Source organism: Lytechinus pictus, chromosome 14, assembly GCF_037042905.1.
Source record: "Lytechinus pictus isolate F3 Inbred chromosome 14, Lp3.0, whole genome shotgun sequence".
Classification (NCBI taxonomy): domain Eukaryota; kingdom Metazoa; phylum Echinodermata; class Echinoidea; order Temnopleuroida; family Toxopneustidae; genus Lytechinus; species Lytechinus pictus.
In genome coordinates, this window is record NC_087258.1 from 8,400,966 (window position 1) to 8,427,088 (window position 26,123).

The 26,123-nt window shown below is 35.0% G+C and overlaps 1 protein-coding gene across 1 annotated transcript; it reads right to left on the minus strand.

The window, feature by feature from the left end:
- Positions 1-13,982: 13,982 nt before the first annotated feature.
- Positions 13,983-15,218, minus strand: LOC129275934 (neuropeptides B/W receptor type 1-like). Its single transcript, XM_054912398.1, has one exon. The coding sequence runs from the start codon at positions 15,216-15,218 to the stop codon at positions 13,983-13,985; it is 1,236 nt and encodes a 411-aa protein (XP_054768373.1).
- Positions 15,219-26,123: the final 10,905 nt, after the last annotated feature.

Consider the following 26,123-nt stretch of genomic DNA (forward strand, 5'->3'; position numbering starts at 1 on the left):
TTGTTTTGTGTCACCAGTCACATTGTACATAATAGTGTTAGGGCTTTTGGAGGCCATTTTGAATATAAAAATACAGGATTTATCACATAACTGACATAACAAATGATATATATCGTTAGCAATCATGTTTTCAGACATTGCTTCACTCATAGATCATAATTACTTGCATTTCAGTGCTCGATTTTGTAAAAATTAATTTTCCCCATTCATATTGTACAGGGGTCTATGATGGCGGCCATTTTCATATCAAGAAAATAAATATTTTGACAAAAATCATGTTTTCAGATATTATTTCACTCCGTCAGCACAATTGCATGTACTTTATAGCCAATGTGTGGACAATTTTATGATTTTCATAGGTAATTTGAATATTTTGGCGGCCATATTGGATTTTGCCAATTTGCAGAAAATGCTCAAGGTTACACGAGTGGCATCATTCAGATTCGGAATCAGCACCCTCGAATTGACAAGAAACCATCAAAAAACATTGTATATATAAAAAAAAACAAGGTTCGACCCCTTCTATCCTGGACTAAGATACATTCAACTACATTATTGAAGACCACATATTCATGATATGTTTCCAGAAATGAAAAAAGAAGAAATTGAATGACAGAAAACTTCTAGAATTATAAGAAGGGTCTATTATTTATGCACTCTCTAATTATGAAAGGCACTTCTCATCCACTTAATCATTACTACTCATTCAATCGTTCTGGCAGAAGACTTCGTCCTACTCCAACCCGCCTTTCTCGTTTTAGAAATTCATTCATACCCGACTCTATCCACAAATCAATTCACAAGCTCGACGTTAAATAAACTTCTGTTCCCAGCGAAATGATGAACTTATATACTGATATCCCGGAAAGTTTCATGATAATGATAAGAGTCATATAAAATCAATAGTAGTGATGATGATTGCAACAATAATAATGATAATAATAATGTCAATAATAAGTATAACAATATTTGAATGCTAATAAGTATGATAAGTATTCTGGATGACTCAAACTTTTGCAAATGTTTTGTTGTATTTGCTTCATACCTGTGTAACTTATTTGTTTCTTTGTTTGATTTTGTTCATGCATGTCTAATGTATATTACACCAGTGGAAAACAAATTTCTTTGTAATAATGTTTGCGAAGACAATATAAATATCTTGTATCTTGTATCTCTCAGAAAAAAAACTATGGTGCGAATTGAAACCCTTTTTGTCCGTAATTTGGAACCCTCGATAAAAAGGGTCCCCTAAAAGGTTCTTTACGTGCTCAAGAGTTGATTGAGGTAATTTATAACCTTTTAGGGATTCTTGAAGGTTCCAAATACGGGGCAAGCATATAACCCCCTCAGAACCCCTTTTTTAAGAGTGTGGCGTAACGTTAGCATGGCCACGATTCACTGTTACCCCAGCCCCCATGATTATGATAATCACCATGATTCAAAATCGTTAAATACCTTTTTTACGATGCAACATGACATGGTTATGGTTATAAAAATCATATCATTTGGGCTTACAAAATTTTATTTTCCAATTAATGTAGTTCATTAATTTCATCAAAAATATGTTATTTTCTAATAAATGTATTTCATTCAATTCATCGAAAATATTCATCTAACAAAATATTGAAAATAATCACCTCACAAACAAGTAAAAGAAGATCGAAAAGTCTTACTCACTTTCCCTGATACGCGCCCTGACTTGGCAAAAACTGAAGAACAGCAATTATCACAATGAAAATGACATCTTTATTTTAAAAAAAGATATTCCTTTAAAAGACTTATTTCAAGAAGATTATATAGGTCTATAAGGACTGATATCTTGAGATGCTAAAAGGAAATGAACACTGGAGGAATTAAGGAGCGAAAGAAGTGAAATAATCGTAGACATAATTTGGAATTTAACCCCTTAAATCATGTTTGTATATAGCCTGCATTAAATGGTATTATGTGTTTATATCCTCTATTTTTCTCTTCAGTTCTCTTTATTCTTTCTTTCTCAATTTCGCTTCCACCACTGAAAATGGACTATGTACCTTACCCGTCTGCCCTCATATGCATATTCCACTTTCACTTTGAGTTTTCGTCTACAGTCTTTGCTACTTATTCGCCCAGTTTCTTCTATTTGCCATTTTATTCAAATTCATTTGTGCCGAATCCCTCTTCCTCCGTAAAATGTTCCTGAAATTTCGAATAAACATCAGTCCGACACGAATACATTAGCGGCGCATGCATGGACAGAGTTTCGATAATGATGTCGATTGGTACCGATTACTAACAGCCGAAGTTCCGGTCCTTCCATTAGATACCATCTGGACATGCATGCAAATAGTTCAACTGTAGTGTGAGGACATACATGACATAAAGCCATCAGTCAAGTGATAATAGGTAAATTCATAAAATTGCCATAATCAAATAATAGATGTAACTACATAATTTTATTTATCATGTTTATAGACAGATTATGCTAATTTTCAGTAATTCTTATAAGTTGTAAGTTAACAAGAAATACAGTACATGTTGGATGTAGACCCTATACTATAAATCATTTCAACCGATTTCATATGTGCGTTTAAGCAGTGTAAAAAAGTCCTTATAAACTTTGAATGGGGTCTTTGTAAACGTTTCGGAACAAGTGTGTGGATTCTTTCATGACTATACACGAGAAAATGATATGAATCTCTTTTCTATTCCAGGTTATGATATAATTTGTAATAATAGGAAAAATATAAGAGGTGGTGGTGTTGCAATATATGTCCCTTCTCAGTTAGATTATCAGGTTTGTCATGATCTAATGACCGATCATTTGGAAGCTGTATTTATAGAAATTTTGCTTCCTGGTAAAAGAAATGTTCTTGGAGAAATCTACAGACCTCCCCATGGTAATTTCACAAGTTTTATAGATGACATGCAAAATATATTGGAAAAAGCTTTGCTTTCTCATAAATCATTATGTTGATGGGGGATTTTAACATATATCTATTACACTGCAATGATAATGTTCACGTTGATGACTTCTTGAATCTGTTAATGTCTTTTTCATTGTTACCCTTAATCACAAAGCCTACCAGAGTGACTGATACATCTTCCACATTTATTGATAATATTTTTTGTAATTCGCAACCAGCTCCGTCTTCTGGAGTAGTAATTTCTGACTTATCTGACCACTTTCCTGTTTTTACTAAACTAGCTTTAGGACAATATAAGGACCCAAATATTTACAACACCCATACTCGCCAAAGCAATTCTGAAAATATCGCTCGGCTCAGAGAAGCGTTAACTTCGGCTGATTGGAGTGACATACTCTCAGACCAAAGTGTTGAGAGTGCCTTTGATAATTTCATGAAAAAATCAATGGTTCTCTATGACGAGAACGTACCTGTGATTAATTGTACAAATAAGAGTCGATTTAGAGTTCCACGTATTGCCTTGGATTACCAAATCTTTGTTAAACTCAATTAATAAGAAAAATAAGATGTATTACCAATATAAAAAAACAAAGTCAGCATTTTTGTATAGGAAATATTCAGCTTATAGAAATATTTTAACTGCTACATTGCGTAATGCAAAAAAGCAATATTACTGTGCTCAATTCCAAGCGACTTTTAATAATATTAAGGATACCTGGAAAGTGATCAGAAATGTTTTTAAAGCACCACCTAAGGTTTCAAAGATAAAACAGGTAATCATAAATGATCAAGTTGTGGATGATAACAGTGTTATTGTAGAAGATTTCCACAATTATTTTTGTAATAGTATGTCATAAACCGGTAAACACGCGTTTTGCATATTCAGTTTTGTTTGTCATTTTAAAATTATAATTGAATTTGATCTTCTATTTTTCTTTTTTTAATTTCATTGGCTAGCCTATGGACCTGAGTTTGATTATTCAGGTTTGTTTTATAATAATAAACGGATGAACAAATTATAATATCATTTACATACGGGGCCGCAGAATGATTTTGAAGCAGGGGGTGCATAAAATCACAATCATTTATCATGCCATGTTCATTCACTTTAGGGAGGGTTCCAGTCGCGCCCCTTGTATTTTAATTTGATCAGTGTGTCAAAGTAATTTTGATTGGGTGCGTATGACACTTTAATTACACCCACCCCCTAAAAAGCGAATAAAAAATCGATTCTAACTTAAAGTGAAGTGAATTAAAAAGCAAATAGTTGGAAAAAGTCATTCCCTACATTTTTAATCAATATTTCATATCCGGTTCCATATAGGCCTGCAGATTTTGGTAATTTATTATGTTTCTATGATAAAAAAAATCAACACGTACACTCTGAATTCCAAGTATTTAAAAAAATTCCAGATCGGCTGTGACTGGTAACCAGCCAAATTTTTGATATATTTTTAATCTGTAGGATTAACTTTTAAATCTCAAATGATTTGAATTCAAATCTTTTAACTTTATATGTTTAAATCCTATATGGTTTAAATCTTAATCTAATATTCGGCTGGTCACTTTTCACAGCCGATCTGGATTTATTGTAAAACCTCGGAATTTAGAATGTACACTGGTGTAACACCAAGAACAGTAATGATCTACCCTTTATACAAAATGATAAAAACACTAACTTATACAAATTATTGTACATTAGAAAAATGATATATTTCATACAAATTAAAGCAAGTTACATATTATAGTAGGCCTATATAGAAATTAAAATATCATATCCAACATAAACAAATTGGTCATGAGAACATCAAGAGACCAGAAATGTGGAAAAGGGCGATGCAGTTAAAGGTAGGGAAATCCAGCGGAGAAGATGGGCTAATTCACTGTCTTTTGAATTAATTGTCAATATTTCTATTAATGTAGGTTGTATGTTTTATTTTTATGTATTCATTTACGTGACATTATCAATATTGTTATTATTAATAGGCCTATAAACTTGATAAACCGACAGGTAAATGCAAATTATTTAAGAGAATTTCATCTCGAGAAGTCACAGGTAAATATGCCAATTTAATAGCATAATACCCATGTAATCACACTAATAGTTTATTGAGATACAATTTGTCATTTATATTTTCGATTGTAATGAGGTGAGATTCTTTTATTCAAGAAAAAAGGCCGGAGACGGCATCCCCTTTTCACAGCGTTACAACGCACGAGCTATGTGTACATGTGTACATGTGTATTTGTTTGGCGTCACCTGCACCTGCTTCTTTGCTGTGATGTAAATTTTGATTTGCGTCAAAATAAGACACGACTGCAATGTATGAATCAATCCATATGTCAATGAAGTCATTTTCCTACAAGAGCGGCAGCAAAATCCACAGAAATGCACCTTTTCAATAATTAACATGGGAATTGTAATAACAAACACATTTTAGTGCAACATTATGTTATTTTATATTACATAAAAATGTAAAAAATGTCATAACTTTATGAAACATAATTTGCTCAGAGCCTATGTCTTCATTGTTCCTGATGCTCGCATTGTCTGTTTAACGAGATATGTAATCCTGTTGTACTAAATCCTCCCGTTTTTAAGTCAATGTACACCAAATATATTCCCTCGCACTTCGAATTATTATTGCTTTATGTAGTGAAATATCATTTTAAGGTCTTAATATAAAACATCTCCCGTCCGTGTTTACGTTAATTCGCATTAGTGGATTAGTGAGATATGTCTGCTCTTCTTGAATTCCTAAAATCAGTCCTTAAAATGTCCCTTTTTCTGAACTTGCACTCGCATCATTTGGTTAGTGAAATACGCATGGTCTACGTGAATTCCTACAAACAAGCCTTAGAATGCCCCTCTTCATGTGTGAATTTCCTAAAATTCTAACAAAATCAGCAAGCGCTTGGCACTCGCATTAGATTACTATGGTGAGATATGTATACTCTTAATAGATTCGATCCTAAAATATAGTCCTTAAAATGTCCGTTTGGGGTCAATACAAATTTCAGCTCGCGCTTGCATTGTTTGTTTACTGAGACAGGTACATATCATGATTACAAAAATTTGCTTAAAGTGTCCCTTTTTAGATCTGAATATCAAAAATTGTCAGCTCGCGCTTCGCGATCGCATTATGTGACCAGTGACATACACATCCGTTTAATGACACTGTCCTTAAAATGTCTCTATTAGGTCAGCATACCTAGCATCTGGGCGCGCTTTGCGCGCTCGCTAGGTGACGCAAAATGTTTGCTGGTGCCCCCTCAATGCCGTGACCCACGGCACGCCACTGTATTGACAAATCACTCAAGCAGTTAACATTGTTAATTCGACGAATAATAATATGATATAAAGATCATATATATAGACAAATCACTCAAGAAGTAAATTTTGTTAATTCGACGAATAATAATACGATATAAAGATAATAATATAGACAAATCACTGAAGCAGTAAACATTGCTAATTCGACGAATAATAATACGATATAAAGATCATTATATAGACAAATCACTGAGGCAATAAACATTGTTAATTATAAGAATAATGATACGATATAAAGATATTATATAGACAAATCACTGGAGCAATAAACATTGTTAATTCGACGAATAATAATACGATATAAAGATATTATATAGACTAATCACTGGAGCAATAAACATTGTTAATTCGACGAATAATAATACGATATCAAGATATTATATAGACAAATCACTGAAACAGTAAACATTGTTAATTCGACGAATAGTAATACGATATAAAGATCATATATATAGACAAATCACTAAAGCAGTAAACATTGTTAATTCGACGAATAATAATACGATATAAAGATCATAATCATATAGACAAATCACTGAAGCAGTGACCATCGATAATTCGATAAATAATACATTATATATAACATAGATAAAATACTGAAGCAGTGAACGTTGGTCATGATGATAATTAGCGAAACGTCACAATATAGTGAGTTGTATTTCTATTTTAACGTCTTAATACATGTATAAAATCTTAATGTATAAGGCTGTTTTGTAAATACATTACCTCATAATGATTTTATGCACATTGAATTCCTTTTGTAAGATTAGATTATACTGTATATTTCGATGTTTTGTTATTACTCACTTTATCACGCATTTTACACTATTGACATAATATAAGCGTAAACATTTTTCTTTTTTATTGAATATGAGAAAACTTGTAAAAAAATCTAATTTATTTGCTAAACATACTTCTTTCTTATTGAATGTGAGAAAACATGTAAACCAATTTATCTATTTGCTTATGAAATATTGTATATGGAATATAATATGTACTTTACGTAAGAATTATTTCATAATTGACAGTACGTACGTGAGATAGAAAAATAAGCTCATAATATGTGAAAGATGATACATACAGTAAAAGCTTTAAGGTATATGTTTTTAAATACTTTGTAAAGACGTTTTGTAAACATAAGATCATAAATCTCATTTCTATGCTTCACCTAATTTATTTTCTATCACACACAAAATAATTACACAGAAGACTGTTGACATAATTCAAGTACTTTACTGAAAGTATTATTGCACTTAAAAATTAAGCATTGTGCATAAGATGTTTTTTATTCCACAACATAATACATGAATTGAGAACAAAACCTATTTCTTAGCCATAATGGCGGGCGCTTGATATTGTTGAATCCAAAGGCAAATGCTAGACAAGTAGAAGGGAGGAGCAAAAGCAAAAAAAGGCTTATCCACCTGAAGAAAATTGTGCATTTGCAGTTTGCCTTTGTTTGAGCTCGCATTTCCTTTTTATATCAAGGTGCCACGCGCGTAAAACATTCTCCATAGTCTTGTGTGTTAAAATGGCACTTTTAAAAATTCATTAAAAAATAAACGTGAAATTAGAGGGTCGAATGTTTACTACCATTGGATAGGATATATATCTGATATTCCATATCTGACCAGAAAAGGGTATCGTAGCCAGTTCATTTTAAAAACAAATCACCATTTATGAAGATAACTATGACGGGATCAAATTCATCAACTGAAACAGTAAACTAGCCCTAATTCTTCCGCCAGTCAAAAATAGTTCCAAAGTCATTATCTTACCACTTTTGGCAAAGGAATTTCAGTGGTTACCATCCCTAGAATCAGTGTTAGATTTCCAATCATATTTATACACTTTGGCAATCAGCAATTTAATTTACTCTGGTGTTATTTCAATCTCTAGGGTTATTTTGTTTTGTTTTTTACACCACTGATTAACGTTTTCACAGCCCAGGTATTACAGTGTGCAGATGTAGATAAAGTACACTTATTGTTACAAATACCTCTCTATATAAATCAGAATACAAGGGCGTAGGCCGGTGTGAGCACGGGGAGGTGCACATCCTTGGGAGGTGGAACTTAAGTTTGGAAAATCAGCTGTTGAAAGCAGAAGAAGGAGTACAAATTCCGTTTTGCTTGCCAGTGTCGGAACTCCTCTGTCTAAGCGATAGGGTGCACCCCCTCCGAGCTTACGCCCTTGGAATCAGTCGAAAGATTAATCAGGTACTACAGTGTACACGATGACCAGTATGTTGTTTGTTGGGGATTTTCGAAACACAGCAACCATCATTTTTATCAGACAAAAAACACGATACAGCCAATTAACTGTTATATCAAAAATGTTGTGACCAAATATCAGGTTGGTTAACCTATGAACCTACCCCGTTGTCAAGAGAAATCCATATTTGTATTATTCGCGATTGTATTTCAATCAAAAGTTGGCATGGTTGGTAGGTTTATAAGTTAACCGACGTAGGAGGAAACAAATATTGCCAACATTAGCAATTCAAGATTCTTTTTTATTTATTCATTTTTAAGAGAAGTTCTCGCCCACAAAAATTGGGACTATACACTGTTAGAAAATTTATCCTTAAAATAACAGAAGTTCCTGCAGCAGAGTCTCGAGAACACCTGTAATCTTACCAGATTGCGTAATCTTACATTATATCATATAAAATTACAAGAAATTGGTATTTGGTGTATGGAACCTTACAAATTTCCTTAAATAAAACACCATTTTCCCCTTTTTTAACAGACCTGTTCTGTTAAATTGTAGAAAAATTCCTGTTTTATGAATTTACAGATTGATTCTGTTATTGCTTTCTGCAAAATCTTGTTTTTTCTGTAAAATCAGGGTTTTTTTAACAGTGTATAATGGGGATTAAGAAAAAAACTTCCGAATGAGTGTAGGATCAAACGATGAACCAACTAGTCAGTGGCGTAACTACGGGGCATGGGGGGCACGTGCCCCCCCCCCCCCCCCCAATCGGCTGGCAAAAAAAACGGGGGGAAAGGAGAAAGGGGAAACGTAGTGGGGAAGAAGAAATTATATTATTTTTTTTCGTAGCTTTATGAAACATAATTTGCTTAGGGCCTATGCGTTCATCATTCCTGGTTCTCGCATTGTCTGTTTTATGAGATAATATAATCATGTTGTACTAAAACATCCCTTTTCAAGTCAAGACACACCAAATATTTCCTCGCGCTTCGAGTTATCGTTATTTTTGGTAGTAACGTATGCTTCTTTTACACGAATATTGAAAGTGATTGCCCACTTTTAAGGTATGAATATAACACATGTCCAGTCTGGGCTCACGTTTGCATTAGTGAATTGGTGACATATGTCTGCTCTTCATGAATTCCTAAAAACAATCCCCAAAATGTCAACTATTCTGGTCTAAATATCCAAAGTTTTCAGCTTGCGCTCGCATGATTTGGTTAGTGATATACGTATGATCTTAGTGAATTCCTATAAAAACAAGCCTTAGAATGCCCCTCTTCAGGTGTGAATTTCAAAAAAATTCAGCTCACACTTCGCGCTCGCAATATTTGATTAGTGAGATACATATCATATCCGTGATTACAATGACTACAAAAAAGTGCTTCATGTGTTAAGGTGTAATTCTAACAAAACCAGCAAGCGCTTAATTGGCGCTCTCTTTAGATGACTATGGTGAGATATGTATGCTCTTCATGAATAATACCTAAAAAATGGTTCTTAAAATGTAATCTTTGGGCTCAATATATACAAAAATTTCAGCTTGCGCTTCGCGCTCGCATTGCTTATTTAGTGAGACAGGTACGAATCATGATTACAAAAATTTGCTTACAATGTCCTTTTATTTTTTTTTCATTCATTTATTGATTCCACTTTTAAAACAAATAACATAATATACATAACAAATGTATTCGTAAACATAGTGTATCAAAGATCAAATTAAATATCTAACATAAGTATTTAAATATAAGGTACATGTACACTGAAAAATGTAAAAAAAAAGTGAGGAGCCTAAATAAAAAGCAGAGCTTGTAGAAAATTAGGCTCCCATTGGGAGAAAATATAAGTTGTTACTTTGGGCGAACAAATGTGGAAACGGAATACATATTTATTACATTGAATGTTTTACACAAAATATATCGAAAGGCATCAAGTAACCAGAAAATGATGAAGTAGAAAAAGAATAACAATAGTAAGATAAAATGAAATTGGAAAACGACCAAAAGATGGAGGGGGGAGTCAAGGGATAAATAATAGAGTATAAGAAAAAAAGAATAGAAAAACATAATTATAATTATCATTATGAATATTATTATTATTATTATTTGCAGTCATCAGTACGATCCAGCATTGTACCTCTCTAAGAGGTATAACTTAAGCTTGCGTTTGAAACAATTGAGAGAGGGGCTATCAACCAGTTCGTTATCTAGGCTGTTCCAGAATTTGGGTCCTGTTGTAGTAAAAGTGCTATTTGCAAAAACGGTTCGGGTTTGTGGGAGGTGGTAATGATTAGCTTGTCTAGTTGAATGGGAATGTAAAATGAAATTGCGTTGAAATAATGGCACAAAGGCATCTGGTAAATTGTCATTCGAACATAAATATACCAAGGTTGTACAAATATAAATCAGATAGTTTCAAGATTTTAGCAATTATAAAAAAGGTTGTTTGTATGAGCACGAAATCCAGCGTCATTGATTATTCTTATAACACGCTTTTGGACAATGTTAATTTTATCCAAGAGGGTTTTGGAGCTATTGCCCCATGTTAGAATACAGTGATTGATGTAGGGCAAGATTAGAGCAGAATAAAGTATACGCAACACATTTTACGTCTGAATATGAACAAAATTCAGTTTGCGCTTTGCGCTCGCATTATTTGATCAGTGAGATACATATCCATTTAATGGCACAATCCTTAAAATGTCTCTATTAGGTTAGTATACCTGGCAAATTTCGCGCCCTTTAAGTGATTCAACATTTTTTATGGTGCCCCCCCCCCCCCCCCAATGCCGTGACCCACGGTACGCCACTGCAACTAGTGGTCTGTCAAAACTTTTTTTTTCAATAAAATCTTTGTTTTCAATGCCGAAACCAGATCATGCACATGTTGTTCTTCTATAGAGAGAAACTTATAGGGCCTTCTGGCCCACGAGTAAGAAGTCCCAAAGATTCTCAAAACAGTTTCGTAAGATAATGAAGTTTGGGGGGCAAATCAAAAGTAATTGTAATAATAATAATAATCCGTCTTTATATAGTTACATCGGAACGACGTGTCTAAGCGCTTTACAGATATATTATTACCCCGGTCATCGGATTCAATCAGTCATTCCGTAACGAAATTGTAACGAACAAAATTTTCTTAATTGAAAAGGGCGTCAAAATGATCTTCTTGGAAGGAGTGGCAAATTATTGCTGAAGTCACATGCCTCCTATGGTGCCCTCCGAAAACAGCGGTTTTATGAATTTCAATACGAACGACCTGCATTACAACTTACCCTGTCGGTCTGCGATCTCTTATTTCATATGACTTTTTCATTCCATAGGATTTCCGTACCCGCTTTGAACACTTTTATTCAGGCTACACCTTTTTGGACTTTTGTTTTTAATTTTAAACAAAACGTAAGGTTTTGCTCATAATGGGGTTCGAACGTGCAAATTTTTTTATTAAACATGTTGAAAGCACAGGGATCATCCCATTGCGACATGCTGACGAACTGTCGGAGATGTTGCAAATTATTCTATACATTTATCATGTTCACGATTCATGTTAATTGATATAGGGCCTACTTGAGGACTTTGACGGAGACAAAATATTGTAGGAAAAGGGTAGGTGTCGCCCAAACCCTACAAAAGCCGTCAATGTTTCTTACAGAATAACGATTATGATCATTTTAATTTGACACATTTTCACTAAGATAAACTGTGAATCTAATATTAACAAGGACCAAAGAAAGTGAATGATGTGACTAAATTACTGCTATCGAAACTGACTATCGATACTACAGGATCATGTTGAAGGGCTGTTACACCTACACGAATCAGCCAGAGTCTTTTGCCGACATACTGATGACAAGTGGTTTTTGTCTCGCCTGCATAGCAGAGTGAGACTATAGGCGCCGCTTTTCCGACGGCGGCGGCGGCGGCGTCAACATCAAATCTTAACCTATAAGGTTAAGTTTTTGAAATGACATCATAACTTTGAATATTTATGAATCTAGTCCATGAAACTTGAACATAAGGTTAATCAAGTATTAGTAAACATCCTGCCCGAGTTTCAGGTCACATGACCAAGGTCAAAGGTCATTTAGGGTCAATGAACTTAGACCATGTTGGGAAAATTATTTTCAAAATCTTAACCGAAGGTTAAGTTTTTGAAATGACATCATAACTAAGAAAGTATATGGACCTAGTTCATGAAACTTCGGGGCATAAGGTTAATCAAGTATTAGTGAACATCCTGCTCGAGTTTCAGGTCACGTGACTAAGGTCAAAGGTCATTTAGGGTCAATGAACTTTGGTCAAGTTGGGGGTATTTGTTGAATTACTATCATAACTTTGAAAGTTTATGGATCTAGTTCATAAAACTTGGACATAAGAGTAATCAAGTATCACTGAACATCCTGTACGAGTTTCAGGTCACATGACCATGGCCAAAGGTCATTAAAGGTCAATGAACTTTGGCCGTGTTGGGGGTATTTGTTGAATTACCATCCTAACTCTGAAAGTTTATGAATCTAGATCATAAAGCTTGGGATATAAGAGTAATCAAGCATCACTGAACATCCCCTGTGAGTTTCAGGTCACAAAACCAAGTCATACATGTAGGTCAGTTAAGGTCAATAAACTTAGGCCATGTTGGGGTAATTGTTGAATTGCCATCATAACTTTGAAAGTTTATGGATAGAGTGAATGAAATGTGGACATGGGTGTAGTTGACAGTCTTAAGTCTCCATTCAAATGTCATTTATGGTCAATGAACGTGGTATTATGTCATTATATGAATGGTGTTTTTGTGAATGATTATTTTATAGTAGTTTTCAAAGTTAGCACTGCTGCTATATTAAATTGCGTAATGCAGGCGAGACTGCCAGAGGCGTTCCACTTGTTTAACTTATTTTATAATTCTTGATAAAATAAATTCTTGATAACGAAGATTCGAATTATTGACAATCAGAAAAGAATTCTTAATGTCAGTATGTTGTCCCTATATTACGAAATACTTTGTAAAAAAAAGTCAATTCTCTAAATCAAGGTAAAGGATGAGATAATTAAACGGTTTGCCATGTTACAACCGATAATGTCGCATCAACGCATAATGTCGCAGCAACGCATAATGTCGCAGATATTATGCCAAAAGCGTCCGACGCATAATGTCGCAGTCAACGCATAATGTCGTAGTTTTTCTAACGCATGTCACATGTCGCAACGCATATGTCGCAGCAAAGTGTCAACGCATAATGTCACATGTCGCAACGCATAATGCCGCAGCGGTATTTTCTTCAGGACGCGAGCTACAGATAAGACATTATGCGTTGCGACATGTGACGTTATGCGTTAGAAAAACTATGACATTATGCGTTGACTGCGACATTATGCGTCGGACGCTCTTGGCATAATGTCGCAATCTGCGAAATTGTGCGTTGCTGCGACATTATGCGTTGGTGCGACATTATCGGTTGTAACATGCCATACGTATATCAACATACGCTGCCTAAATCGTCCGGATGCGTATTCTTTCACTTCACTTGTTCAAGCTTGTTGAGCCGCTTTAGAGTTTGCGGGCATGCTTGCAGTTTCCTGATCAAATATCGGGGCTCTGTTGGCCGACTGGCAGGTTATCATCTGCTTCACAGCCACACGAAAGTCTTTAAAGCGTGCCGCATAGATAATAGGATTCAAACAGGAGTTAAAGAATCCCATGGTATTGGTGATGTAGTACCAACTGGTACCTCGAAACGACCGTGGTAACACGCCAAAACTGAATAAAATAAACGCTATTTGACTTGGACTCCAACAGATGATGTAGATCGTAATGACAATTGCCATGGTCTTGACGACGCGACGTCTGGCTGTGATGTGGAACGTCGATTCATCATCTTTCCCAAAGAGAAGCGATTGGTGGTAAAGCTTTCTGGCAATAATGACCTGGGTCACCAACATGGTGGTTGCCGGAAAGACCAGGTGGAGTAGAAACAAGTACACACCCGATATGTAGAAGCCCTCAGGGAAGGGATGGTTCAGGACGCAACGACCGGAAATGTCGTCCACCTTAAAGATGAAAACTACAAATATGGTGCAGAGGATTGTGATGACCCAGATGAGAACAATGACTACAGAAACCCTGCGGCGAGTGACGGCACGTTTGAAATATATAGGATAGATAATAGCTATGTATCGTTCGATGGAAATGGCCACTAACGTGTAGATCGAACCAACGACGAAGAACCACATCGGGTCGTTAGATAGAACCCTGCAGTAGAACTCGCCAAGGAATGTAGAGGGAAATGTGGTCGCTTGAGGAACCGGAAGAATCACAACAGACGTCAGGAAGTCAGCTACGGCCAGTGCACTCACCAAGGTATCCGTTGAACGACTCTTCTTTCTCCGCTGGAAGAGGACCAGTATCACAAGGCCGTTACCGAGGATACCGACAATGGCGGAAACCAGCTGCATTATGGTCCACCATGACCACGTGACAGGGTACCAGGACCAACCAATGGACCGATCGCCCATGGTATCGATCAATGCAGATTCTGCCTCCATGTTAGTCATCATCTCTGTTATTAAGGTCAGTGTTCCATCCGAAAAGGTAGAATCTGAGGTTATAATATGATCATATTGGTAGACGTTGCCATCAGTTGAAGGAAACATTGTTGCACTTTGTGTGGAATCGTTGAATGCTGTGAAGGTGTTTCTTCCACTGGCCTCAAATGAACTAATTCCGCTCAAAAGGATGAGCCCGGGTATCCACATGATGTGCCTCATTTTGACGTATCCCCTTCACATCGGATGCTAGCCTGCAAATTAATGTTTTAAAAAATGAAAGTGAAACTGAATTCCTGAGTCTCCTGGCATAATGGAATAGTCACCTGAACATTTTTTATAACGTTGATTTTGATAATATTTATATAAGGTGTAACACATTTAGATGTCAAAAGTGCCCAACACATGAACATGATATAGGTCATCTTGTGATTAAGTGATTTAAATGAATTAAAGGGATGGTCCGGGCTGAAAATATTTATATCTTAATACATAGAGTAGAATTCACTGAGCAAAATGCCGAAAATATCATCAAAATCGGATAACAAACAATAAAGTTATAGAAGTTTAAAGTTTAGCAATATTTTGTGAAAACAGTCGTCATGAATATTCATTAGGTGGCTGATGATGTCACATCTCCACTTTCCGTTTTCTTATGTTATTAGATAAAATCATACCTTTTTTTTTCATTATTTCATACTTGTGTGAATAATATGTCTCCCTTATAATGAAATAAGTTGCAGCAATAAATATCTAATGCACTAAATCAGTTGTCAATCCAATTTTTCTAGTTCTTGGAGGAAAAATTTCGAATAAACCTAATTTCATATAATAAAATACAAAAGAACAAGTGGGGATGTGACATCATCAGCCCACCTAATGAATATTCATGACGACTGTTTTCACAAAATATTGCTAAACTTTGAATTTCAATAACTTTGTTATTTGTTATCCGATTTTGATGACATTTTCGGCATTTTGTTCAGCGAATTCTATTCTATTTATTAAGCTATGAATACTTTCAGCCCGGACCATCCCTTTAAGATACACCGAGCAGGATGTTACTGTATGCATCACCTTTATTCCCGAGCCTTTGGCTAGAAGCCGTTATCTTTATCATTCCTGTTTCGTTGAAATTATCTTTTTTTATCCACATATTTTGTTTCTTAATCAGTACAAATATCATCATCAAAAACATTGTCAAATCTGTAAAAACTGAAAACTTGTATAATTCAAACAATAAAAACAAAAGAAATAGAAAGTGATGTACGTCATCGACTCTATCATTATTTTGCATGTCACTGAGTTGTGCATAAAACTGTTTTGTGAAAAATAAGCGAAACTTTAAAATGTCATAACTTTCTTATTTAGCATCTGACTTTGATGAAATTTTCAGCATTATGCTTTATTTTTCTCTATTTATTCAAATCAGTATTTTTCAGGGGTGGTCTTGACCTTTAATTAAAGGATGTGATGGAGGTGTTACCGTATGCACATTGGAAGCATCTCATGAAAAGATTGACCCTCGGGCAATCACGTGCAATGGTTTGTAGTAGCTTATAACATCTATCAGTGAAAATCGTTATCACTGATTATGAACCCTACAATAGTTGTTTAAACAGTTTATTAAGCAATTGCTTACAATCTTTAAAAAAATAATGTTAATAATGAATTCTCAATACGTTAAACAACTACTGTAAAGTTCATATAGTAAATAGCGTTGTATAAAATTTTAAACAGCATTACTGTGCATCTGTACACAGTAAAAACGCTGTTTAAGATTTTATGCAATGCTGTTTACTATATGAACCTTACAGTATTTGTTTAACCGTTTAAACAATCATGTTTAATTTATTGAAAATTAGATATTGAAAATCAAACTTTGTTGCTTAAGATTTAAACACTTGTTTAAACTGTTTAAACAATTACTGTAAGGTTCATATAGTAAACAGCGTTGTATATTTTTTTACTGTGTAGGCCTATATCTATATATCTATCTATAAGTCTATCAGTCTACTTATCTATACATATATCTATCTGTCTAGTTATCTATCTGCTTATTCATATAATTATATGTGATTATCTTCAAAGTCCTGGGTAAAGAGACAATTACACATAAATTATGGCAGTTCACAGTGGTTTCGGATGCAATCAGAGATCTTTATTACACTCAAAAATTTGTCATTTCGATTTCGATGGGTGACAATGAGGTTCGTGTTGCCGCTTAGCAAGCAAAATTTAAAAGAAACGGTGATATACTTTAACACACTGAAGAAAATTTTGGCAAAATCTATCATCATCTATCTTCATTGTTCCTGGAAATGGAATAAAATAAATAAAATAAAGGGCACTTATGGCATCCGACTTACGGGGGCAAACTGCGTGAACCGCTATTTAAAGAGGCGATGTGATCGCCGCTTGATAATATATTCTGGTAATGGTAACAACGGAAAACATCATGTTCAATTAATTTAAAAAAAACATGTACAGACAATCATAAATACAATAAAAGAATGATATCTGTCAAACGATTTTCAAGGTAAATGTATAATTACAGAGTGATGAGAAAATCAGAATCAGAAAAAAATACTTAAAAAATACCCGTCCGTTTATAGTGCGGTCCCCTATTTCCTGCGTTAGCTACACCAGGAAAGTGAAATGGATATAATTTCAAGCAAGCCTGATTTTCAATTAAACATTGTTGGACAAAATGGTGTGTGATAAACACTTTAGGATTGCTTCCAATCATATCAAAATTAGATTTCCATACCAGAACTCGAACATAGCATTAGTGCATGTGTCTTGGAGTTCTCTTATTCTCTTCAAAAACTCCCCATCACACATCTAAACCAGGGTATTGGTAACAATAATTCAAATTAATATAAATTTGAAAAAAAATCACCTTCATTTATCCTTTTATTTTTGCTTGTCAATATTTTTCAAACAAAAATTACCACTTTTTTTAATATTTTGCTCCTTTTTTTTCAAAATCAGCATTCTCTCTTAAAAAAATGATTTCCATATCCCAGTGTTTTGCATAAAGGGATACATTTGAATTTGAAAATTATACAGTTAATGTCGATGATAAGGAGTAAAGAACAGTTATTAAAACTTTTTTTTTCGAAAATATTAAAAATATATCTTGTCATTGTAACTAGGGGATTATATAGGTTTTCCGGCCATTTTCGTAGATTTGTCATCGGAACATAAGTTTTTTCAGTGCTATTTCACGAAATATTTTAATTAGTAAACTATTTCATTTTGGTATTTGTGGCATTGCCCTTGAATGGTTTAAAGATTATTTAACTGATCGTTTTCATTATACTGTTTATAATAATGTTGTTTCTCATCATGAAAGGGTCCATTGTGGAGTCCCCCAGGGCTCCACACTGTGCCCGCTCTTATTCTTGATATATATCAATGATTTATGTATTTTTTCTCAATTTTTTCATTTTGTCCTTTTTGCCGATGATACAAATTTAGTTGCGTCCAATTGTGATTTTAATATACTTATTAAGAATACAAATGAAGAATCAATTAAGGTCATAAACTGGTTCCATGCTAATGAATTAGTAATCAATTATGAAAAGACAACTGTTATGTATATTAGTGAAGAACATATAAAACGTGATATTTAGGATGTTAAAATATTTATGAATCAACTCCTCTTGAATTGTTAAAAAGCAACCAAGTTTCTCGGAATCACTTTAGAGGATACACTTTCCTACAACAGCCACCGTTCTGTTTTAGCTAACAAGATCTAAAAAAATATTGGTATTCCTTTTAAACTTCGCAATGTTTTGCCACAGAAGGAGTTATTTATGATATATAACTGTCTTTCCCTATCCTATCTTCAATATTGTAATATTATTTGGGCGAATGCTGGAATAATAAAATTGGAACCCCTTCATAAATTGCAAAAGAAAATATTAAGAATATGTACCAACTCCCTTTTAGAGCTCCCTCACGACCTTTGTTTTTTAATCTCAATACCCTTAATATATATGATATTCATAAATTTCAGATAGCATATGTGACGTTTCGTACTATTCATAACATAATTCCTTTTAATATATCATGTATGTTTTTAATAAACAATTCCGTTCATTGTCACAATACTCACTCAAGTAATAAATTGCATTATCCCAAGGTAAAAACACAAATTCTCCTAAATTCATTAAGGCATTATGGCCCACGCATTTGGAATAATCTCCCCGATGGAATTAAGTACTCAACAACAATTACGTCATTTAAATCTAAGTTAAAAAGAATGTATATAAATGAATATGAAAAATAATTTGTTTCTTTTCCCCTTGCTGAAATCTCATACATTTACCGCCCCACCCTCCCTGTGTGTTTGCTGGTGTTTGTTGATGCTGTGTGTGCATTTTTTCATTCAATATTAATGTCATTCAATGTACTGGGAACTACTACTCAAAAGTTTTATAAACCTTTCTGTAGTTTCCAATTTTCTCTGATAATATTTATCATTCCTGTACATATTGTATATATGTATCATTTTTTATGAGAGAAAATGAATAAATTGAACTGAACTGAACTGAAATCGATTGACTATGTGGATCAACAATTAAAAAGCAAATGTTTCTGTTCAATTTGATTTCTTTAGCATGTGATTAACTATAATTGAAATGCAAAATAACAATACTATTTTTGAATTTAATTACATTCGCATTCAAATTCATTTAATTAAAATGTGTCGTGGGAGGAAGCTATGCATTCAATTTCACGAATTGAAATTCGCTTTCATAATTTTTAAGAAGTTTTTCACCTTCTATGCAATGTGCTTGTGTTTTTTAATTTCCAAGTTTATTACAGGTGATGTGGCTAAACTGGGTAAATATGAAACCATTTTTCCTTTAGCATTATAAATTTCTTTTAACTGGAGAGGGGTGTCCAAATATGGGAAATACGAAGTGATCCAAGGAACATGCATTGATTTCGGTATTCAAGTTCATGTATTCATGTGAGCTGAAATGTAATGAACAGTGCTTTTCGATCTGTTTCACCCCCCCCCCCCCTTTCTCCAGCGTCAAAGTTGGTACTTAAAGGAGAATGAAACTCTTGGAGCAAGTTAGCTTTTGTGAAAGCAGAAAAATCAAAGAATATGATCAACAAAACTTTGAGTAAAATAGGACTAGCAATAAAATAGTTATGAGCATTTGAATGTCGAGATCACTAATGCTATGGAGATCCTCCTATTGGCAATGCGACCAAGATCTGTGATGTCACACACGTACAACTCTCCCATTTGGACACTGAAAATATACCCCAAAACATCTCTTTTTGCTCATTCTAATCATATGACAAACGATTCATCAATGATATAATGTTGTGAAACATCTTTACTTGTCATCTCATAAAGAGAACACCTCACCTTGTGATAGACTCTATAAAAGTGAGAATATAAGTCAAATAAGTACTAAAGTAATGAGGGAGTTGTACGTGTGTGATATCACAGATCTTGGTCGCATTGCCGATGGGAGGATCTATATGGCACTAGTGATCTCAATATTCAAATGCTCATAACTTTCTTATTATTCATTCAATCTTCCTCAAACTTTCAACAATATGTTTCTTTGATTTTTCTCTTTGATATGGATTCAGCTGGTTTCAAGGGTTTCATTCTCCTTTAATTATTACCGTGTTTACAAGCTGCTTTATACGTTGTTTTATTTGACCGGCGTAAGAGCGAAGTTGATTGCCTATAGGTGAAAATGAAACCGTGATTCAACACAGAATTCCTTCTCCGACTCAAACTGTGCGAAACTGAATGATGGTAGTCAAATTGCCAAACCGAATCAAATGAAAGTTAATTTGAATGATAATTTTTTTTCCAAAGGAATTTTTAAAAAATTGTTAAATGGAAGCACGAAAAAACCATAGCACAATCTGCTGGAATTTTGATGCTAAATAATTTAATGGAATGATATCCTGTCGAAATTGGCCGGGAAACCTATTGTACAATTTCTTCTTGGAAGTTTAATAAAGCAAATCATTTCGTATTAAGCTACGCACGACATACCACAGAAATAAGTACAGGACGATCCAAAATATCAACCTGACCACTTTACAGACCTTGTCTACCCAAACAGCAAATTGATAGAGAAAAAATAAGGCAAGTAAAACTCTGAAATTTTCTTCATGATCGGAGGAAAACTAAAAAATTGATAGTTTTTCGCCTATGTCCATGCAGAAAAGTTTGGTATGCACAATCATGATTTAATAATTTCCTTGCCACATTAAAGTTATTCGTCAGGTTGTGAATAAATATACGTATACTTTCACGAAACAGTTCTTAAAGGTATTGTTTAACTTTGTGAGCAGCCGATTTAAAAAATTCTCAAACCAAGATGAAACATGTGTACAAGTGCATGTATTAGAACTAATAAACCCTGAAAACAACCATTATTGAGAATGAAAAGCTAAAACTACAAGGCAAACCCCGATTTTGTAAATAGGCGTCTTATAGACGCCTAAATAGTACACCTAAGTGTATGGGATGAAATTAAGATGGTGTTTTTGGTCACTTTATATTTCAATTTTTGAAGCACTAAATAATTATTTTCGAACGCAATTTTTTCTGGGCTTCAATTTTGTAACATATCACAGACACAGGTGACAAGTGTGACCTTCTAGCTCAGATTTTTTTAAAGTCAAACCAATGTTAACCAATCACTTTAAGTACTGTACTAAGTACAAAAAAACAAAGGATCATCAAAATTATGAAATATGTGCGACAATGAACTAATACAAGTTAAAAATCGAAAACCATTAAGTCAATTAAAGAGGAAGTTCAAGCTGAAGAAAAGTTTGTTGTAAAAATATCAGAAAAAATTTCTGATTTTAAAATATTGGCAAAAAGAAGCTGCTGAAAACTGCTTATCTAGTAAAAGAGAGCCAATGGAGTAAATTAGAAAGTCAAAAAGGGCCTAAGCTTTCGATCCTAGCAGAATCTTCGTCGGAGGCAAAATGACAAACATATAAAGTGGAACAACCATAATATAGACCACAGACAAGCTACAGCAACACTAGAAACAAGGAGACAAAAGGGGCATTAGTGAGTAGAGAAGACCAATCAGGTTGGTGAAGGGGATGAAAGAAAAGGAGTAGGCAGACACAAAGGGAAGTTAGTGTAAGTAAGGCCAGTAAAAGACCTCAAGCCAAGAGGGATTAAGATAATGAGGCAGGCAACATCAAACAGGATCTGGAACAAAACAGTGATAGAGGGTATGAGGAAGAGACGAATGACAAGAGAATTATACCTTGGTCACATTTGCTCTACGGCGGCCGTACGGCGGCCGTAGATACCTGAATTCGAGAGATTTCTGCGGCGGCCGCAGAAAATCTGCGGTGGCCGCAGGGTCGACGTACGGCGGATTCCTACTTTTTACAGGCCGTAGGGGTGGCCGTAGAATTTTAACTCGGAGTTATAACATTTTTTCTTTTCTACGCTCGCCGTAGAAATTAGACTAGCCGTAGGCATGGCGTAGAACGGTCTACGGCGGCCGTACGTCGAGCGTACGGTGGCAGTGCGGCTGCCCTCGTGTTTTTCTTCCCTCCTTTCACCTTCTCCTTTTGTGTTATCTGCTCGGGAGCCACCAGGTGCGTATTTAGAATTTTGCACCTCGGGGGCCCGACCTATAATTTTGGCCCATATGCATGTGTACTTTTCAGGAAAAAAATGGCGACCCCTCCTCGTCAGGCAAACAGGTGCCTTAAATGCATGTTGAATTATCTTATTTCATAATCACATGAAAAAGGGCAACTGCAGACCACTTTTTTAATGATGACTTGATAAAAAGTAATTTCTATCCATTAATATGATGTAATACCACTTTTTTAAATGAACAAATGTGACCAGGAAGCACAGATATTGCCCTTTCACCAGCGGCTAATTTGGGTAAAATTATTATCATTATCATTATTATTAGTATTATCATGGGGAGTTAAATGCTGATTTTTGTTGTTTCCTAGGGTGTAGTTCTTACTTAAGACTAACGCGTTTATTAACATCTTAACTTTATTCATACAAACAAGTTAACATGGTTAAGGGAGATTTATTTCATAAGTCCAAATAAATAATGCAAACGCGATTTTTGATAGCTTGTGTATAGACCTGGAAATAGAATATTCTGAGAAGTTTTGTAAGCATGAGCAGGATGGGCATCTCTCTATCTGTCAGGGCGAGCTGAAAATTGTCTATATTCCAAAATGACCCAAAGTTTGGAAATTCTAAGCATTATTGGTAATCATGAACAGGATGGGCACTTAAAAATTATTCGATCCGAACGCGAAGCGCGAGCTGAACCTTTTTTATATTCCGTTCCAAAACTAGACATTCTACACAATTTAGGTAATCATTAGGTAATCATTAATAGGATGTCCATCTTACTAATCATTCGATGCGAGCGCGAATCACCCCAAAGGTCGATTTGCCCCCCCCCCCCCCTTCCTAGGTCGAACATTACTGATCGTATAATATTCAGATCAGTGTCAAACATTAATTTGGCGACCCCCCCCCCCTTCCTAGGTCGAACATCAATTTGCCCCCCCCCCACACTTTTATTACTCCCCCTTTTCTCTTCTTCTTGTTTCCTTCTCTCTTTCTTTTCTCCCTTTTCTCTTTCTCTTCTTTCCCCCTACTTTTTTATCTCCCTTTTCTTTCCCTTTCTTTCCTCCCTCTTTTTGGTGCCCCCTTTTCGCCTACCCGGGGGCCCGGGCCCTGAACCCCCCTCCCTCCCACCCAGAATACGCGCATGGGCATGGTGCGACACTTTGAAAACTTTCTGAAATGAAATGTCTAATGTAAAATATCATGATGAGTGTGACAAGCAATTCATGGTATACTCACTGTATAGTCCCCCTGCGGCCGCCGTGAGGGCACCTTGCGGCCACCTCGCGTCTGCCGTAGTATTTGTCAAAAACCTACGGCCAGCGCAGGGTCGCCCTAGGGCGACCGTACGTCATGATTTCAAGGACATACGTCAGCCGCAGATTTTTTTCTCCATAAATTAAAAAATACGCCGTGCGGCGACCGTAACATATGTGACCACTAGAGTAAGTGGCCGTGGAAATTCTGAGGCGACCGTAGAATTGCTACTCGCCGTAGAAATTTTAGAAATCTACGGCGGCCGTAGCAAATGTGACCAAGGTATTAGTGATAGGTGGGTCAAACAAGTTACAAAGAAAGGCATAATAAACTGGTGCATAAGAGTGGGGGAAAAAGGAAAATAATGGGGAACAACTGATAATGTGCAATAGACATATAAGTATATATGATAAAGCATTAAACAAACTAAGAGAAGAAGGTAAGTGTAAAGATGTATCTATGAGTGACATGTAAATAGATATATCAAAAAAAGAAATGTATATGAAAAAATATAAATACACATATGGTGTAACTGATATTGTAATCCGCTATATAGGTGTGATGGGAAAAAAACATAAGACTAAAAAAAAAAAACCTGTATATGTGAAAAAGAGGAAGCATATTCCCTAAAAAAGTAAAAGCAATATAGAAGAGAGGGGGTGTATTATGAAGAAACCATAGTATACATGTAAATAAGCAAATGTGGTAAATCCAAAAGAGGTGAGTGGAGAAAAAAAAAATTTATAATAATCATTATACAGTGCGTCCCAAAAAAAACTATACACTTTTGAAATGGCTGCCAAATAAAAAGTATATCACTTTGGGGGGAAAGACTTACATACATGGAAGCCTATAAAGTCAACTTTAAAATGACACCAAAAAGTTGGAAAACTTTTCATGCTTGAGCGAGCACTGCCCACTAAAACAAAGGGTATGGAAATTAGGGTGGGCAGGAATTAGCCTTCCAATTTCTTTCAGTTTTTGAGATGCGAGTCCCTTGGAACTTGCAAAGTTGAGGATGTTTTGATAAATCAATGATCAAGCATTATCAATTTAGGTTTTTAGAGCAAATTTTAAGAATTATTAAATTGAAATTTAATGTATGAGTGAACATGAAATACAATTTTTCACTTTTTAAGTGGATCTCAGCAATGTGTTCATGGAAGTCAGAATATGGATAGGACTTAGGTGGGGGAAGTAGGTTGACGGGATATGGGTCAACAGAACACTTAACCCCCCCCCCTCTCTCTCTCTACCCCTTTCACCCCTCCTGAGAGACTAGCCTTTGCTAGGGTGAGCAGGAATTAGCCTTAATTCCATTTTTTTTTTTAGGTGAGTCCTTTGGAACTTGCAAAGTTAAGGGTGTTATGCTAAATTACTGATAAATGGAGATCCGTTTTGGTTTCTTAAGCAAATTTCACGAGTTACTAAATTGAAATGTAATGCATGAGTAAACAGGAATTGTAATTTTAGTGTAGCATTTTTCGTTTATTATGTGGATCTTAGCAAGTGTGCTTGTGAGAGTCAGAGTAATGTGATGGTACCTGTTACATGCAAGGGGATGAGATAGGGTAAGACTGGGTTAAAGGGGCATTCTTCTTTGTGTTCTCTTACAAATTACATGCCATGTACTCACCCCGCCCTCCACCCCTTTCTTTCTCTTGGTTGGTATTTAAAACTTAAAATGCCAAGTGACTGATGGTTGATGGGTCTTTCTTTTCCATTGAATGATTTATTAAGAACTTGACTAATTATGATAATTTATGAAATCATTTATTGAAAAAGCTGAATGTTTGATTGATAATGTATTGAAAAAGGTGAATATTTGATTGATGACATTGATTGAGTTTATTTACTAACAGATTGTTGATTGAATGATTGATAGATAAAAGTTGATGATCTAATTTTCAGAATTTATTATCAAATTGACAGTCCGCTTTGCACTTAATGCGTACATGTAATAGCAATCAGTCTCAATCTCAACAGGAGGGGGGAGGGACGGACCTGTAGGAGGGAGGCTAAACGTTCTGTTGACCCTTTTCCCATCAGCTTACTTCACACACTGAAGTCATTTCTTACTCCTATTCTCCTGACTCCAATGAACACACTGCTGAGACCCACATTGTAAGTTAAAATGCTTCACTAAAGATTGCAATTCATGCTTACTCATGCATGGAATTTCAATTTGATAATTCATGAAATTTGCTCTAACAATTTAAATTGATAATGAATGACCA